This window comes from Carassius gibelio, chromosome A18 (assembly GCF_023724105.1).
Source record: "Carassius gibelio isolate Cgi1373 ecotype wild population from Czech Republic chromosome A18, carGib1.2-hapl.c, whole genome shotgun sequence".
Classification (NCBI taxonomy): Eukaryota; Metazoa; Chordata; class Actinopteri; order Cypriniformes; family Cyprinidae; genus Carassius; species Carassius gibelio.
In genome coordinates, this window is record NC_068388.1 from 23,844,108 (window position 1) to 23,859,583 (window position 15,476).

A 15,476-nucleotide genomic window follows, 5' to 3' on the forward strand; every position below is an offset into this window, starting at 1 on the left:
AGAGAGAGAGAGAGGTGGGGGGGAGAGGGGATAGGAGAGGGCTTTAGGATAAAGACGGCAAGGCAAGGGGAAAAAAAACATAGCGGGAAATGACTGCTTGACGTGCTTTGATTGGAGTATCAGCTTGCAGTATTTTTCCTATTGCGCCCAGCATTAACTATCTCTCAGGCATCGCACTGGAAGAACAGTGTCCCCCGATGGGGCCTGTGGAGGGGCAGTGCTGTGGGAGCTGCCCCTCTCTGCCCCCTATTATCATACCCAGCATGGACAGCGTGGAGCTCTGCACCACCCAAGAGGATGGATGCCTTTCCACAGATGGGTAGGACTCCATACTAATGTTTTGTGTTTGTTGTTGTGCAAGACTGAACAGATGGCATGTGTTTAAAACAAGGATTGGGGGACAAACACTTACGTATAACATTTATGCCTTTTTGGCTACACTGAATTCATAGCTTAATTGCATGTATGTAAATGGTCGATGATTTTGAATTTTTACTGTAAATAATGTTTAATAAATAATGTAAATAATGCAGTTTAAAAGGAAAAGTTTAAAAAGGAAATTTGTGACCAAATGAATACACACACACACACTATACATATATATATATATATATATATATATATATATTTTTTTTTTATTGCCATATCCACTTCTAACCCCTAGCGATATAGTTGTGTGTGTGTGTGTGTGTAAATATATATATATATATATATATATATATATATATATATATATATATATATATGTATATATGTGTGTGTATAAATGTTTTTATATATTATATATAAATGATAATTAAACAATTATTGGCTGCTTGATTGTTTTGTTGTTGCTAAATGTAAAGTGTGTTATTGTAAAGCTCTACATTTAAAGGTGGAGATCAATTCTATTAAAATGTATCCACATACACACAGCATACAGTAAAGCGGTATATACTACTGTATATAGCAAATCTGCCCCAATTTTATTTAAATGCAAAATATAGTTCTATTATCGCACAGCTGTATACAGTAGTTCGATATATACTGTATGTCCCACTTTATTTGCATACGTGTAAAAATATAAAATAGGCCTACTGCAAATCTGACATGCTTGATTGCTCGTATTGTTTTATACATTCTGCTAAATGTGACTAAAAGGCCTGAGGATATTAAGATATTCTAAACATTGTCATGATTTTCTGTAAAGCTGCTTTTAAACAATATACAGTAAAAAGCACTATACAAATAAATATTACTTGACTGATTCTCTATTTTCCCATTCTAGGTATGTGAGTGTGGAAAAGGTTTCTGATTTTGTTCAATATCATATTTTGTAACACTTTAGAATAAGGAACACTTTTGACTTTTTGCTACGACTTTTCCCTCGACAATTTCCCATTTTGCTGCTCATTAATAGATAGTAAGGTAGTTGCTAAGTTTAGGTACTGGGTAGAATTAGGGATGGAGAATAATGCATTAATATGTGCTTAATTAGTACTAGTAAATGACTAATATTCTAGTAATATTCATGCTAAAATGCCCTAAAATAAATAAAGTGTTACCTTATATTTTAACAACACACAACACACAAACAAACAAATAAATAAACAATAAAGTATTTTATCGAATGATTGCATTTTAGTCCAAAACAACTTACAGTGCATTCATTGTGTTTATCATAATATTGGTTAGAGTTATATGAGCACTCTGAAAGTGCCTCTAAATGATGAGTGTGCATGTAGGTAATGGCTGTAAGGTGTGTTAAAGACCAGCTGCTGAATAAGAGACTGTGTGTCCTCAATCTGTGCACTAACCTGTCAACAGCACGCAGAGCTGCTGCCTCCTGCCAGAGCCAAATCTGCTCCGTTAGCTTGTTAATGACTTACCACAGACAGCAGGAAGGGTGGGCAGGATTACACCGCTAACTGCTAGGCAGCTGTCGCCACAGAGACCTGTGTGGAAATGTGACGTCCATCGGGCGTGTGTGTGTGTGTGTGTGAAAACCACTGTTTTCACAAATGTGAAAACAGTTATTAAGTTCCTTTTTCTGGTGAACTGACTGAAAGAGTAATGAATAATAAATAAGAAAAACTGTTTTAAATCCAAAATCATAATATGTATTTATTTGCTAAGTAGATATCAGGTCAGTCAGCTGGTCATTAAGGCAAAGTGAACCCCTTTAAGCTAAATTATTCCTATTTAATACGGTCTCCTTTTGGAAAGATGAAAATGTTCAGATATTGAATCAGGTGTTAAAATGTTATTTTATCATTTTGACACAGTGAACTGCAAACTGTAAGCAGGTTGTGGCTTTTCAGAGAGAGCTGACCTCCATTTCACCATACTTCTCTGTTTCAGATGGCTTAAGCCGACACACACTCACCCACCTACAAACAACCACACACACACACGTTTGTTTTTGTAAAAAGTGGGGACATCCCATAGGCGTAATGGTTTTTATACTGTACAAACTGTATATTCTATGGCCCTACACCAACTGGGGGACATGGGTTATATCCTCATAAGTCACCCTCTCCTTGTAATACCTGTGTTATACCCATGTCATTATACAGAGTTGTGTCCTGATATGTCACAAAAACAAGAGCACACACACACACACACACACACACACACACACACACACGCGCACGCACACACACGCACACACAGCATACACTGTGGAAGTCAAAAAGAGGATTTTGTTTATCAGGACTTCAGGCCTCCTTAATCCCTGTCCAGAGAATATAAATAGATTTGCAACAGGAAAGACAAAGAAATGAAGATACATCCTTCAATCACACAAAAAGGTGTAGGTCATGTAAACTTTTAGAAGATTTAAAAAAAAAAATAATAATAAAAAAAAACACTTTTCACTCTCTCAGAAGTTACTATGACATCTACTAATGTCAAACTCACGCATTTATAAACCGTGTGCAATTATAAACAGTGCATCTCAATGAAATGTATTTTTGAAATTAAAAATATATTTATTTTAATATATTTAGTTAAAAGCAACCTTTGGATAAAGGTGTCTACCAATTGTGCCTATTCAGCACATCAAAGGGAATCAAAAATCACCATTTGGGTGTATCATACGTCATACACATACTGCACAGATCATACATCCCATAATGCAATGCTCTCAGCTTGTTGAATGAACCAGCATTAATACCAGCTGTGATCATTTTGCACCATTATTTGTTATTGCTGTTGACAGTGCATAATGCACAATATTCTTTATGTAGATTTCAAATATGGAGCGATGACACATAATGCCATGCTCTTATCCAATCTACTGCTAATGAAAAATGAGTTCATGAAAGCATAATCCATTTTGATATAATCGCTCCCTGACTGTCTGTTATAAGCATTGTAATCCGGCCGTTCAGCAGAGGCTTGAAAGAGGAACGATTAGTCACAGGTCACCTGGGAGCAACTGTGATTAGCAAATCGCACATACTCCAACAAACTAGACCGGCCAGTTTCTTAGAATTACGAATCTGTTGAGTAAATGATGCACAGAAACTGTGTCTGAATTTGGAATAGCTTAATACTCTTACTGTTTATACCCTATACGTATAGTAGAAATTATAAAAAATGCATGCTGATATACTATTCTGAGGTATTTAATTCCTGAATGAATCAGTGTTTTGAAAGAACCCGTTGAACCATTCATTCAGTTATTCAGTCATAGTCACTTGCCTACTACACCTACTGGTGTAACGATAAAGTACAGAAATTGTACTGTATATCTAAATTTGCATACTTTTGAAAATCTCTATATGTTACCTCGTCACTAATGCTCAAACAGAGTGATACATTCAGCTGAAATCCTAGTGGGTAGTGAGTATATGAGAGCGATGAATAGTAGTTGTGACTGTTCCCCTGTGTAATTCTTTTTTCCCATATGTCATGGTCTCACTATATAACAGAGAGATGGGGTACCCAGAAGCCCAGGCCATGGATGAATATCCAGTTCAGAGAAAAGGGGACAGACTGCCCTTTCAGGTAACCAAACCATCTGTCATCCACTATCTTTTAGTTTGTACAAAAGTAGGGTAAATTCAGATAAACCGGAACAGTTTTTGCCTTATTTGAGTGACATCTACACTTCTATCAAACATCTGTCTTCCACATATAAGGTGTTCATGTAGTAGCAATTCTTATCTACATTTTATTTGAGGATAACTGCTGTTTGCCTTAGTAGTTCGTAAGTAACAGAGATCACAAAGAGCCCATATGCAGATTTTGACATTAATCATGCAGCCAAGCAGAAACCACTGTAATGCAAACACCATTCAATGCTCAAGGTTTCTCCTGCTCTCTTTCTGCTTAATTTTGCAGATCTTTCCAGATCCAGTGGAAGTAGTTTTGAGTACTGAAGGCTGTCTGACCTGCACGCCGCAGGGGAAGGAGCGCCTGCCGTCCATCGTGGTGGAGCCGACTGACGTCAGCGAGGTGGAGAGCGGGGAGCTGCGCTGGCCTCCAGAAGACATGGACTTCGATGAAGATGAAGATCTGTTCTTGGAGCAGTGCATCCCACCTGCTAACATCGCTGACTGGGGGGAGGATGAGGAAGAGAGCTCTATTATTGAAAACCACCAGCAGAACACTTCTCTGTTAGGTATACAATAACTAGGCCCACACAAATTGTTTTGCCTTCTTTTGCGGGTAACTGAGTGGGAAATCAGTGGTTATCAGTTAAATTGATCATTGAATTGATGTCATATTTTTGTGGGTTAAGCTTTAAGTTAGCACCCACTTTAGTTTCACTGGCTTTTTTCACTGGCTGTTGGATTAATGGAGAAAATAAGCTCTGTGACCAACAAAAGTTTATGATTCTTACATGTTTTGTCCATAATGATAATCTTCAGAAATAAACACAACTTTTACGCATTTTCAAAGCATAAGTAAAAAGCTAAACGTAGGCTATAAATGAACTACACCAAGGTCACATGACTTCAACATCACCACCATTAAGCTTCCAACAACTCTTTCAGTCTTTATTTGAGATCTACAAGTTGGAAATTTAAGAATAGTTTGCAAGAGTGTGATTGAAAGCAACTAGCAAGTAGATGAATGGGTATGATGACATCTAATGCCCCCCGACTACCTCTGCAGTCTTATTAAGCCACTTGTTAGCATTCATATAAAAAAAAAAATTATAACACTGCTGGGTGTTACTGATAAAATACATGACTGGAAAAAAAAGTGAAAATATATTGAGCTTGTGATAACCACAGAATCTATGCCAGGCAGTTAACCTAAAACCCATTCAAAAAAATAAACTGAAAAAATTCCACTGATGCTAGGACGATGGAAATGGAAGTGCCCTAGGTTTCTATGTTTTGGCTTTTCAAAACTATGCCATCACCGCAGAACTCTACTGGTAGATGAAATAATGCTCAGATTAACAAAACTGTCCAATAAATAAACACACATAGTGCAGGAGATGTGTGGAGCGATCAGCATTCAGATGCTGTGGAGATCTCTTTCTTTAATACTTCTCTGTTCAGCCCCTAACCCAAATTTTAAACAGCAAGTAACTGTTGCGGTTATAGGACATTGTTATATGGATTGTTGCAACACCAAAATATTTCTGAAACACCAAGGGTTTTTGAAGTCTTCCAGAGCAGCTCTGTCACAGAGGGAACTGCTGTGTGAACTCACTAATGCTCATTTTCAGTTTCTTTACATTAGAAGGGTCTGCTTGCTTTGGTTTTGTTTCATTTTCTCTCTCGGTCTGTCCTGTAGATCTTCAAACAGATGACTTCAGGGACGACACCCCGACTCTACCTCCAGAGAGTGCTTCATCTCTGAACTGACACCCACTGAACTCCTCACGGTCCTTCAGGAAACGACTCGACGATGCTAACCTGAAGAGCTGTTTCAGAGGAACTACTAGGATCATGCAGCTGATTGTGGTCTCACTGTGATTGCACAAGATGACAAACTGACACTTTCTGTAGGCTAGAAAAAAAAAGAGCAACAGAACCTTGTGAAGAAATGTAAAGAAATTTAATTATATGTTGTACTATAGTTACTCATTACAGTCTTGCATAGGTTAGTTTTTTCTGCTTCTTATCATCACTGTAGAACCGTGTCTCCACAGTTTGTTGTGTTTTTGAATGCAATCATTAGTTTCTGTATTTTGGGGTTTAAACCAGTCAGCATTTTCACATTCTCCCTTTATCACGCAGATTGGAAAATTGTAGTGAATTCATCAAAAAAGGGGAAAGAGAATAACAGAAACATGATTTTTAGTGACGCCACACACACACACACATACACGTATCATCTGTGACAGTGTTGCGTTACACAGGAGTTGAAATGTGTTGTAATGGCACATTTCTTTCAACCCTAATTTTATGTGGTATTTGTCCCTTTTCTTTGTATTTCTGTCATGTTTATCTACATTTTAACCATTAAGTGCACCTCTGAGTAGAATAAAACAGTGCATTGTTTATGTTTATTCCAAAAAGAAACAAGTTTTGCATCTTTGTCATTCAGATTTCATCTTTGCAATATGTACACACAATGTTTTTCTTCAAATGATTATTACTAAATGAAATTTCAAACAATAAAATGCATCAGGACCACTACTGAAAATTATTTTTAGTTCAGAATCTAACAGTTCTGTTCTGTCCAGTTGCAATACAATAATATGACCTTAAAAAAGAAGAACAATATCTGCTGATTCAGATATAGCGGGACAGACGTCAGTCTTCTCTGTTCCAGTTCTGTATGAGTCTTCCACTGACACCTTTTAAGTTTAAAAAGTTTAAAGACCAACGACGGCATCAAACCTTGTGTAAAAAGTGCTTACACAACATTGCTAAGGAAAAGGCTTGGCAAACAGCGCTTTGCAATAATTTCCTGGCTATAAGGGGTGCAAAAATAGACGAGCTGAATCACATCCTGTGCAGCAGTCCAGCACTTCACAGCCAGAAACTCTGAGAGGTATTTATTGTCTATTATCAAAGATTTTCAACATGATTATAGTTACACTATATTTCCAAGGTGTAGAGAAAAAAAAGAAATTGAAAAGAAAAAATTATTATTTCTTCTGAGGAACTATTTGAGGTGAATATATATATATATATTGTATGTTCCCCCAAGACAACACTGGAACCTATTGATTTCTTTCTATTGAATTTTTTCACGTTCCTCAGAAGAAAGAAAATCAGACAGGTTTAGGGTGACTTTAGAGTACAGTAAATTAAATTATGACAGAATTGTGATTTTTGATGAGCTTTACTCTTGAAACTTTATTTTAAGAGGTAGCACTTTAAGAAATGCCTTGAAATTGTCCACACAATTGCATCGTAACAATGTAACATTGCAGTGTTTGACTCTTTAAAATGACACTCAGCAAATAATTAGACTCTTAAAGAACCACTAGACTCTGTTTTGAGGGTTTTTGCCTTGAGTTACTTTGCACATTTTCTGTTATTTTTCTTTTTCTCACTTCACAGCAGAAATGGGGGAAGCTGACATTTCAACTGATTATTCTAATATCGACTGGTGGGAGGGGAATCCAAACTCCACCCCTTTTGTGCTCCCCACTGAACCGCCACTGTCCAGGATTGGTTCCCGGCACTGGTTCGCTCTGGTCTGCTACCTCATTGTGTTCCTGCTGGGTGTCCCGGGGAACGCTCTGGTGGTGTGGGTGACCGCGTTCCGAATGCCGAACTCTGTGAACGCACAGTGGTTTCTGAATCTGGCCATCGCGGATCTGCTGTGCTGCTTATCGCTGCCTCTCCTCATGGTGCCGCTCGCCCAGGACCAGCACTGGCCTTATGGTGCTTTAGGTTGCAAATTACTCAGTGGTTTGCTCTACATGATGATGTACTGCAGCGTTCTGCTCCTGGTCGTGATCAGCTTGGACCGTTTCCTTCTGGTGACCAGACCGGTGTGGTGCCAGAACCACAGGAACACGAGGCAGGCCCGCTGCGTCTGTTTGGTCGTCTGGATTCTCTCTCTCCTGGCTGGTTCTCCTCAGTTTGCTCACATGGAAATCCATAAAGAGAGCAATACTAAAACATCATGCAAAGGCATCTACAGTGACGCAGGTTATGCATGGTCTGTAACTCTTACCCGCTGTTTTCTGTCTTTTCTGCTGCCTTTCCTGATCATCTGCATCAGCCATTGGAAGGTTTTCCGCGCAACGAGCTCTGGACGAAGCAACGACAAGTCGGCCCGGACGCTACGTGTCATCCTGGCATTGGTGCTCAGCTTCTTTCTGTGCTGGCTTCCTTTGAACATCGTGGATATTATGATGTTAATGACAGAAGGACAATCAGAAAGTTTTATAGCCAACCTGAATCTAGCCCATGTGCTGACACTCTGCTTGGCTTACATTAACAGCTGTCTGAACCCGCTGCTCTATGTATGTCTTGGCCGCGGTTTTAAGGAAAATCTGATTAGCTCGCTGCGAAGTGTGCTTCACTTCGCATCTGAGGCACCAATTCATAGAATCAGCACGACTGCCATCAGTAAGTCAACCACAGACGGGTTCAGAGAGAGGCCCTTGTGAAATTTTTGCGAGGAGATATGGATAGTAATCTTTGTCTTCAGATACCACTCTCTAGAATCATTTGTAGGTTTAAATAATCATTTTATCATGACTGCAAAATGCTGCACACCAAAGATGTACCAATTTGTCTACCAGTATTGTTCTACTGTATTAACAACAACCTTTTTAAACATCCGTAACATTCACACACACATTTTGCAAACACCAATTCATAACCAGGTCATGTCACAGCTAAGCAAAAACAGCAGTGCATACTTTACTATAGGTTTGTTTGCATGCACAAATTTTCACCAATCGGAATTAATCCAATTTGATTTCAGATTCTGGAAGCTGTGTTTATATGAACATATCTATGTTATATAAGTAGCTATGTCAGAAGAGATATAATAAGTAAATTAGTCAAATTTGGAAACTACTTATACACTGATCAGTTCATCAGACATATGCAAAAAACATATATAAGTAAACACTCATATTTTAGTTTGAGTTATTTTAGTGGGACTGGGGGGGGGGGTTGTTTGGGTGCGGTTGGTTGGTGGTTAAGGTAGTTACACAATCCAAATGTCAAAACTCACATTTTTTTTCCCTTAAAATACACATTTTACAGTCACTGTTATGTATACTGATCATAAACACAGCTAAAAAGCCAGTGGCCATGACAAAACAAAACTTAACATGAAACTTTTTTTATCAATGCAAAATCTTTGAATACAAGCATTTCAGTCAATTTTTATTTTTATTTGTTGCTGGCCTGGGCAAAAGAGTCTAACGCTGCATTAAGGGCGCATATTCTCTTCATATACTTCATATGCTGATAACGCTATTTAACTATGCCTAAATATTTTCATTTACTCCCTTAATATTTCTCTTGTGGCACGAACATGGGCTAGTGTAATAAATAAATAAATAAATAAATAAAGAGAGAGAGAGAGAGAAAGAGAGAGAGAGAGAGAGAGAGAGAGAGAGAAGAAACATATTTAGTTTGAAACAGGTCGTTTTTTTTTTTCAAAAAAGTAGTTGCTTGATATAGACGGTTTCAACGGCAACAACATAAACAAACGTTACTGCGCATGCGCGCTTTTGTGGACCTAACTTAACTTCCGGTAGACTTCCAAATAGAATCAATAACAACAGCCAAGTCCCTCTAGGTATTTTTTGATAACAAACAAAATGTTTGCTGCGTGGATCAGGTGGACTTAATGAAAATGCCAACAGGAGATGTTTTAAAGCATAGACATAAAGCGCGAGAAATAGAGGTTTCTCCAGTAACAGCTGTAAACGAAGCAGAGCTGGTACGCTCATACGCTGCTATCAGGCATATAACATGCAAGTCTTCCTTCAGAAATACAGCGATATAAAAACACCTGTGCCTTGCTTTGATATTTAAACATATAAATGTAAGGAATTATTATTATTAAACGTGCAGTACGTAACGTTACTCAATGAAGCCTTTTTGAAAAAGGATCAGTTTTAAAATTGTGGCGAGTCTCCAAAAATAAATAAATGTATGGGAAACACATCCCACAGCACAACCACCTGAGCCCAACTTCAGTCTACTCATCACCTTGCCTTTAACTGCGTTTGTAGAAGGCACTGCAGCCAGACCGATATACACAACACAGATCGGAAGTTAACTTAGGTCCAGGCGCGTGCGCCCGATGAAACCGTCTATACAGGGTTTATTTATTTTTGTATTGATTTTTTTGATGATTATTATTGCAGTATTAATAACTGTAATTATTTTGCAGCCAGCCTCTAGCGGCCAGTTGACGAATTACAGTTTAAGTCACTTCCGTGTTGGATTCAGACAGAAAACAGGAGGTTGCCGCTTGATAGTTAAAATAATGTTTGGGGTTCAATTTAACTTAGATACAAATACAACTATTGATTACCACAGAAGGCAGTCAAAATCGCAGTTACACTTTTTCTGTGGAAGCCTTGAATGTACCACACCAAAATAATTGCAAACAACATATCAAAGGTGCACACATAACAATCAGGCAAATCTTTCGATATGTATTTTTTATAAAGCCTATATAGCTTGCCAGTCGTGTTTGTCCATGTGAACTGTCTGTTGCTCATGAGTTTGACTAACCTGTAGAGGTCAGTAATGAGTGAGTGTTAAAACTAAAGTTGGTAGACTACTGCTGAGATTCCCCACCGTCACATCACAAACACTTGGTGTTTCATGTTTGTGAGTTTCGAGGCCATAAATTAATATCCATCTGCAGCTGCCTAAAAAAGTTCTTGTTTCAATTAGATATAACACAGAAAAAAAAACAGCATCATACTGGATATTATTATCTTTATATTAAGTTAAAACTGCATAATTTGATATATTTATTGACAAAAAGTGGGGGTACTTATGGCAAAAAATAAATTAAAAAAAATAAAAATTTTAGAGTAATTCTGAAAGCCTTTTTTTTTTCAAGGCCAAAATTGTGTGTGGATATGGATAAGAAACCTTTCTAACTGCTCTACAAGGTAGACAAAGCTGAGTAATAAACATAATTCATATGCCTTACATCCTCTGCTGCTTTTTCAATGTGTATAATATCATGTTTTGTTACTGTAGCATTTGTATCTCACTGCTTATCTGACCCTTTTTCTTAACCGTTTCTGTATAATTGACATAATTCTGTATACATACTGAAAATATAAAATAAAGATATAAAGGTTTAAACACCCCTCTGAAGATTAACTTTTTTTGTTTTGTGTTGGTATACACTTTTTACCCCCTGCTATATGGCCCTGTCTAGAATAATTGTATTTTCCACTCAAAGGGGAACAAATGTCATCTTTTGACTACATAATTTCTGTCCTATATTTAAGTCTTTATATTTATAATTTAAGTCCTATATATAGTAGAAGTAAATACAAATAATCTTATTAAAAAAAAAAAAAAAAAAAAAAAAAAAAACTTTCAAAAGAAGGCTCGTGGATAAGACTTTATTAAAATCATTCAACAAGCAGGAACATTTTCAAAGACTGTGAAAAATCTTTAAAATACACTGTGTGACGAAAACGAACTACAAAGCCCAAAATGCAATGCATCAAGTGGGAGGAGTCAGTCAGCTGGAGGATATTGAGTAATCAAACCCATTTAAAACAGGTGATCGTGAGTGTGTGCCCGCTGAGTCTGTAGGTGTTTCTCAATGTCAAGGAAGGATCCTCTGAAGCCAGTATTTCGAGGATGCTACGTCATCGACATCCGTCGAAGGACTGTTCCAATGTCGAGGATCCTCGGAATTTCAACCAAGGACTGAGTCCTTCGTTCGAAGAATATCCCATACACAGGAAAGGATGCATATGTGTATTCTTCGCCCTCTCAAATCACCCACAATCCTATGCGCAGCTTTGCTATCTAACGTTAGTTAATAAATTCAAAAATGTTGAACGTTAACGTAGTCGGAGCGTTAACGGTTTTTATTTACGTAACCAAACATTTGTTATAACTGTAGTAAATATAAATAAAGTTTGACGTTTAAATGCCAGTACAAATTACTACCATATTGATATTGTAAATTATACAAATACAAATGGTTAACTGAACCGGACCTGTCATTTAACAATTGGTTGCGTCAACGGCATTTCTTTTATAAATAACTAGTTAAGTTGTCCAAAGTAATTTAATGATACCATTCACAGCGTTATTCAAACGGACCTTTTCACTGACGTAATGATGCAATTACGTGCACTTGCTAGCCTGTTCCATTTACGTGTTTTCCGTATGCTATAGAGGAGTCTCACGTAGCCTCTGAAGGAAGTGACTTGGAAGGATCAGTCCTACCAAGGAAGTATCCTTGACATTTTGAAACACCTTTTGTCTGCTGAATCGATGGTCAGAAGTTTGAACTGCCTGGTGAAAGATGTTTAAAATGTGCTTTGTGCTTGACCTCATGGATAAACAAGAGAAAGCTGTAAGTGCACTAGTGAACAGAAGCAGAGTTCGTTTGCAACTTAAAAGCCAATTGGAAAGTCTTGCTGATAAAGTGGCCAACCACACTCAATAAATTTCAAAGATTTTGTCAAAAGATAATCAACAGACTGAGACAGATCAAATTGTAAAAACAGTGAAGTTGTTAATTAAAGATGAAATCCAAAAGTTGAAAAATCATTGGTATCCAATATTCGTTTTATGGTAGAGCAACTTCAACAAGAGGTTCAAGAAGACATCAGACATCACTTCCAAAAAAGCCACAATGAACTTGTTAAAGATTACTCAGGCATTAAAGCTGTCCAACAAAACTGTCAAAGAAGTTACAATGAATTTGTAAAAGATTTCTCACATTGGACCTTCCAACTTGACTGCCTCAGTGATAAAATGAGTTAGCTAATAATAAGTACCGAACACAAAACACCTCTGAACCCACAGAAGGAAACTGAAAATGCTGTTGCTGTCAAGAATGACTACTCAAGTTAACCTTTCCTACTTTCGGAAGACCATCGGATGACTCTGATCCTCTGTTGTATTTAACTAAATGTATGGATTTTCTTGCATAACATACTTTTATCTGATCCTGAAATTCTAGCTACCTTTTGAACAGTCCTACATGGCACTGCCCGGGATTGGTGGGAAGTTGCCAGAACTGCGATAACTACCTGGTGTGAGTTTGAGTCTTCATTCCTTACTGCTTTTCTCTCTGAAGACTATGAGGATGAACTTGCTGAATGTGTCAGAATCAGAACCCAAGGTGAGAGAGAATCCGTAAGAGACTTTGCCTTTACATATAGTGCAATTTGCAAGAGGCGGAGGCCTACCTAAACAGAGTCGGACTTGGTCAAGATGATTCTGAAAAACATAAAACCTTACCTGGCTAGCCAGTTGCATGGTCGTGTGTCCACTGGGGAAGAATTGGTACGACTTGGACAACAACTTGAGAAGGATCATCTACAACAGATGCAGTATGACTATCGCTTGAGCTCAAAGCACAGTCAAACTGGGTTTAAAGGTCCCAACATTAACAGACTTGCGGATAAGCCACAAGGTAATTGAAGATAAGCTTTATCTAAAAACAGTGTCCGAAAATCAATCACACTATCGTCTCTTTCTCCCCAAAGATCTTGTGCCAGCTATACTGGAACACTATCACTGTGACCCCATGAGTGGACATGCAGGAATCTTTAAAACTTACAAGAGAATTCAAGAAGTTGCTTTCTGGCCTGGGATATGGTCCGATATAAAACAGTTTTTCAAAAGATGTGTTAAATGCCAGACCCTAAAATCTGACCAAAGGAAACCTGCTGGTAAAATGCAGAAGATTAATAGCACACGACCAAATCAGATAATGGGTGTAGACATCATAGGACCGTTGCCCCGTAGCACTAACCAAAATGAATACCTTTTAGTCTTTGTTGATTACTTCACTCGTTGGGTAGAATTGTTCCCCATTCGTACTGCTACTGCCAAAACTGTTGCAACTGTATTCCGAAAAGAGGTACTAACCAGATGGGGAGTTCCAGACTTTCTCGTATCTGACAGAGGTACACAGTTTGTGTCTGCAATATTTAAAGAAGTGTGTGGGAGTTGTATGTAACACCAAAATTAACTACAGCATACCACCCGCAGACAAACATGACCGACAGAGTCACCCAATGCACCCCGTTATGACACGGTGTATCACTTAAAACAATTGCAAGCTAGAGCAATAGAGAATAGTAAGAAAGCACATCAAAGACAGCTTCGAAATTACAATAAGAATTGACGGGACATGTCTTTCAAAGAAAGAGACAGAGTATGGATAAGACACTTTCCACATTCCAGTGAAAAGCACAATTTCACTGCTAAACTTGCACCAAAATGGAAAGGACCATACCGGGTAATCCAACAAATGGGACCAGTGAATTACCAAATAGCACTGGAATCTACAGTTGAAGATGTTAGTGTTAGTTATGTCCATGTTTGCAATTTAAAGCCCTGTTTTCCAACTGCCTCTGAAGTAGAAGCACAAGACAGACGAAACCTTATTGATCTCTTTCAGGAATCCTCGATTGATGAGTTCTTCGGATTTTAATGTTTCAACATCTCATAAGGAACTATGAGATGCCTTGTCCAACAGAGGGGTAGAGTGACGAAAACGAACTACAAAGTTCAAGTTCAAGTTCAAGTTCAAGTCTGCTTTATTGTCAATTTCCACATGTACAGTACATACATACAGAGAATCGAAATTGCGTTATTCTCAGACCCCGGTGCATACAGATAACATTACCATTAAAGCTTAAAAAAATAACTAGATCAAATATAAAATGTAGATACAATTACACAATAAGGGAATTATAAAAAAAAAAAAAAAAAAAAAAAAAAAAAAAGACATATAATAAAAATAAAAGCCCAAAATGCAATGCAATAAGTGGGAGGAGTCAGTCAGCTGGAGGAAATTGAGTAATCAAACCCATTTAAAACAGGTGATCATGTGTGTTGAGTGAGTGTGTGCCGCTGAGTCTTTGTCTGCTGAATCGATGGTCAGAAGTTTGAACTGCCTTGTGAAAGATGTTTAAAATGTGCAAAATGGGAAGAAACAAAATGGGAGAAGACAGTCTTAAGTAAGCTTCATTTGCTGCGCTGCGGAGGAGTGCCTGGGTTCTACAATTCCTGCAAGCTGCTCCTTTCCTCGTGGTGTCTGGGCCATATGAAAGCTGAATTAGCAGACAGTAGGTGCTGTGAAGTAAAGCTGCTGACAATGAAACTACAAGCTTGAAGTCTACGGTGTTACAGAAGTTTCGCTGACTGCACAGTGGACGAGTGTTAAGATGTATGCCATTCGTTTATGAGCTGTGTTTGAACTACATGGGATTGGAATGCTGTAACTTTGAGTTTGTGGTGTTTTGGCTGGACTGAAAAATCCCCGGATTGTGCATTGGACTCCAGGTAGGCCTTGAAAAGTTCATTATCTCCACTAAGCTAATTAATCATCAATGAATCTCGAAAAAGATGGGTCTACTGGACATCTAACTTTCT

General features: G+C 37.9%; 2 protein-coding genes across 3 annotated transcripts; both read left to right on the forward strand.

Annotated features, from left to right (window-relative positions):
• Positions 1-6,581, forward strand: LOC127934535 (uncharacterized). Its single transcript, XM_052531985.1, has 4 exons — positions 1-319; positions 3,915-3,990; positions 4,327-4,606; positions 5,737-6,581. Exons 1-4 carry the CDS (start codon positions 198-200, stop codon positions 5,805-5,807), a joined length of 549 nt encoding a protein of 182 aa, XP_052387945.1. The 5' UTR covers positions 1-197; the 3' UTR covers positions 5,808-6,581.
• A 209-nt stretch (positions 6,582-6,790) lies between these two features.
• On the forward strand, positions 6,791-11,206 carry LOC127934532 (C5a anaphylatoxin chemotactic receptor 1-like). Of its 2 annotated transcripts, none has more exons than XM_052531982.1 (2): positions 6,791-6,942; positions 7,458-11,206. In XM_052531982.1, exon 2 carries the CDS (start codon positions 7,463-7,465, stop codon positions 8,516-8,518), a length of 1,056 nt encoding a protein of 351 aa, XP_052387942.1. In that variant the 5' UTR covers positions 6,791-6,942; positions 7,458-7,462; the 3' UTR covers positions 8,519-11,206. The 2 variants fall into 2 exon arrangements, with proteins under 2 accessions (XP_052387942.1, XP_052387943.1); XM_052531983.1 differs by having other exon boundaries at positions 6,824-6,942; positions 7,461-11,206.
• Positions 11,207-15,476: the final 4,270 nt, after the last annotated feature.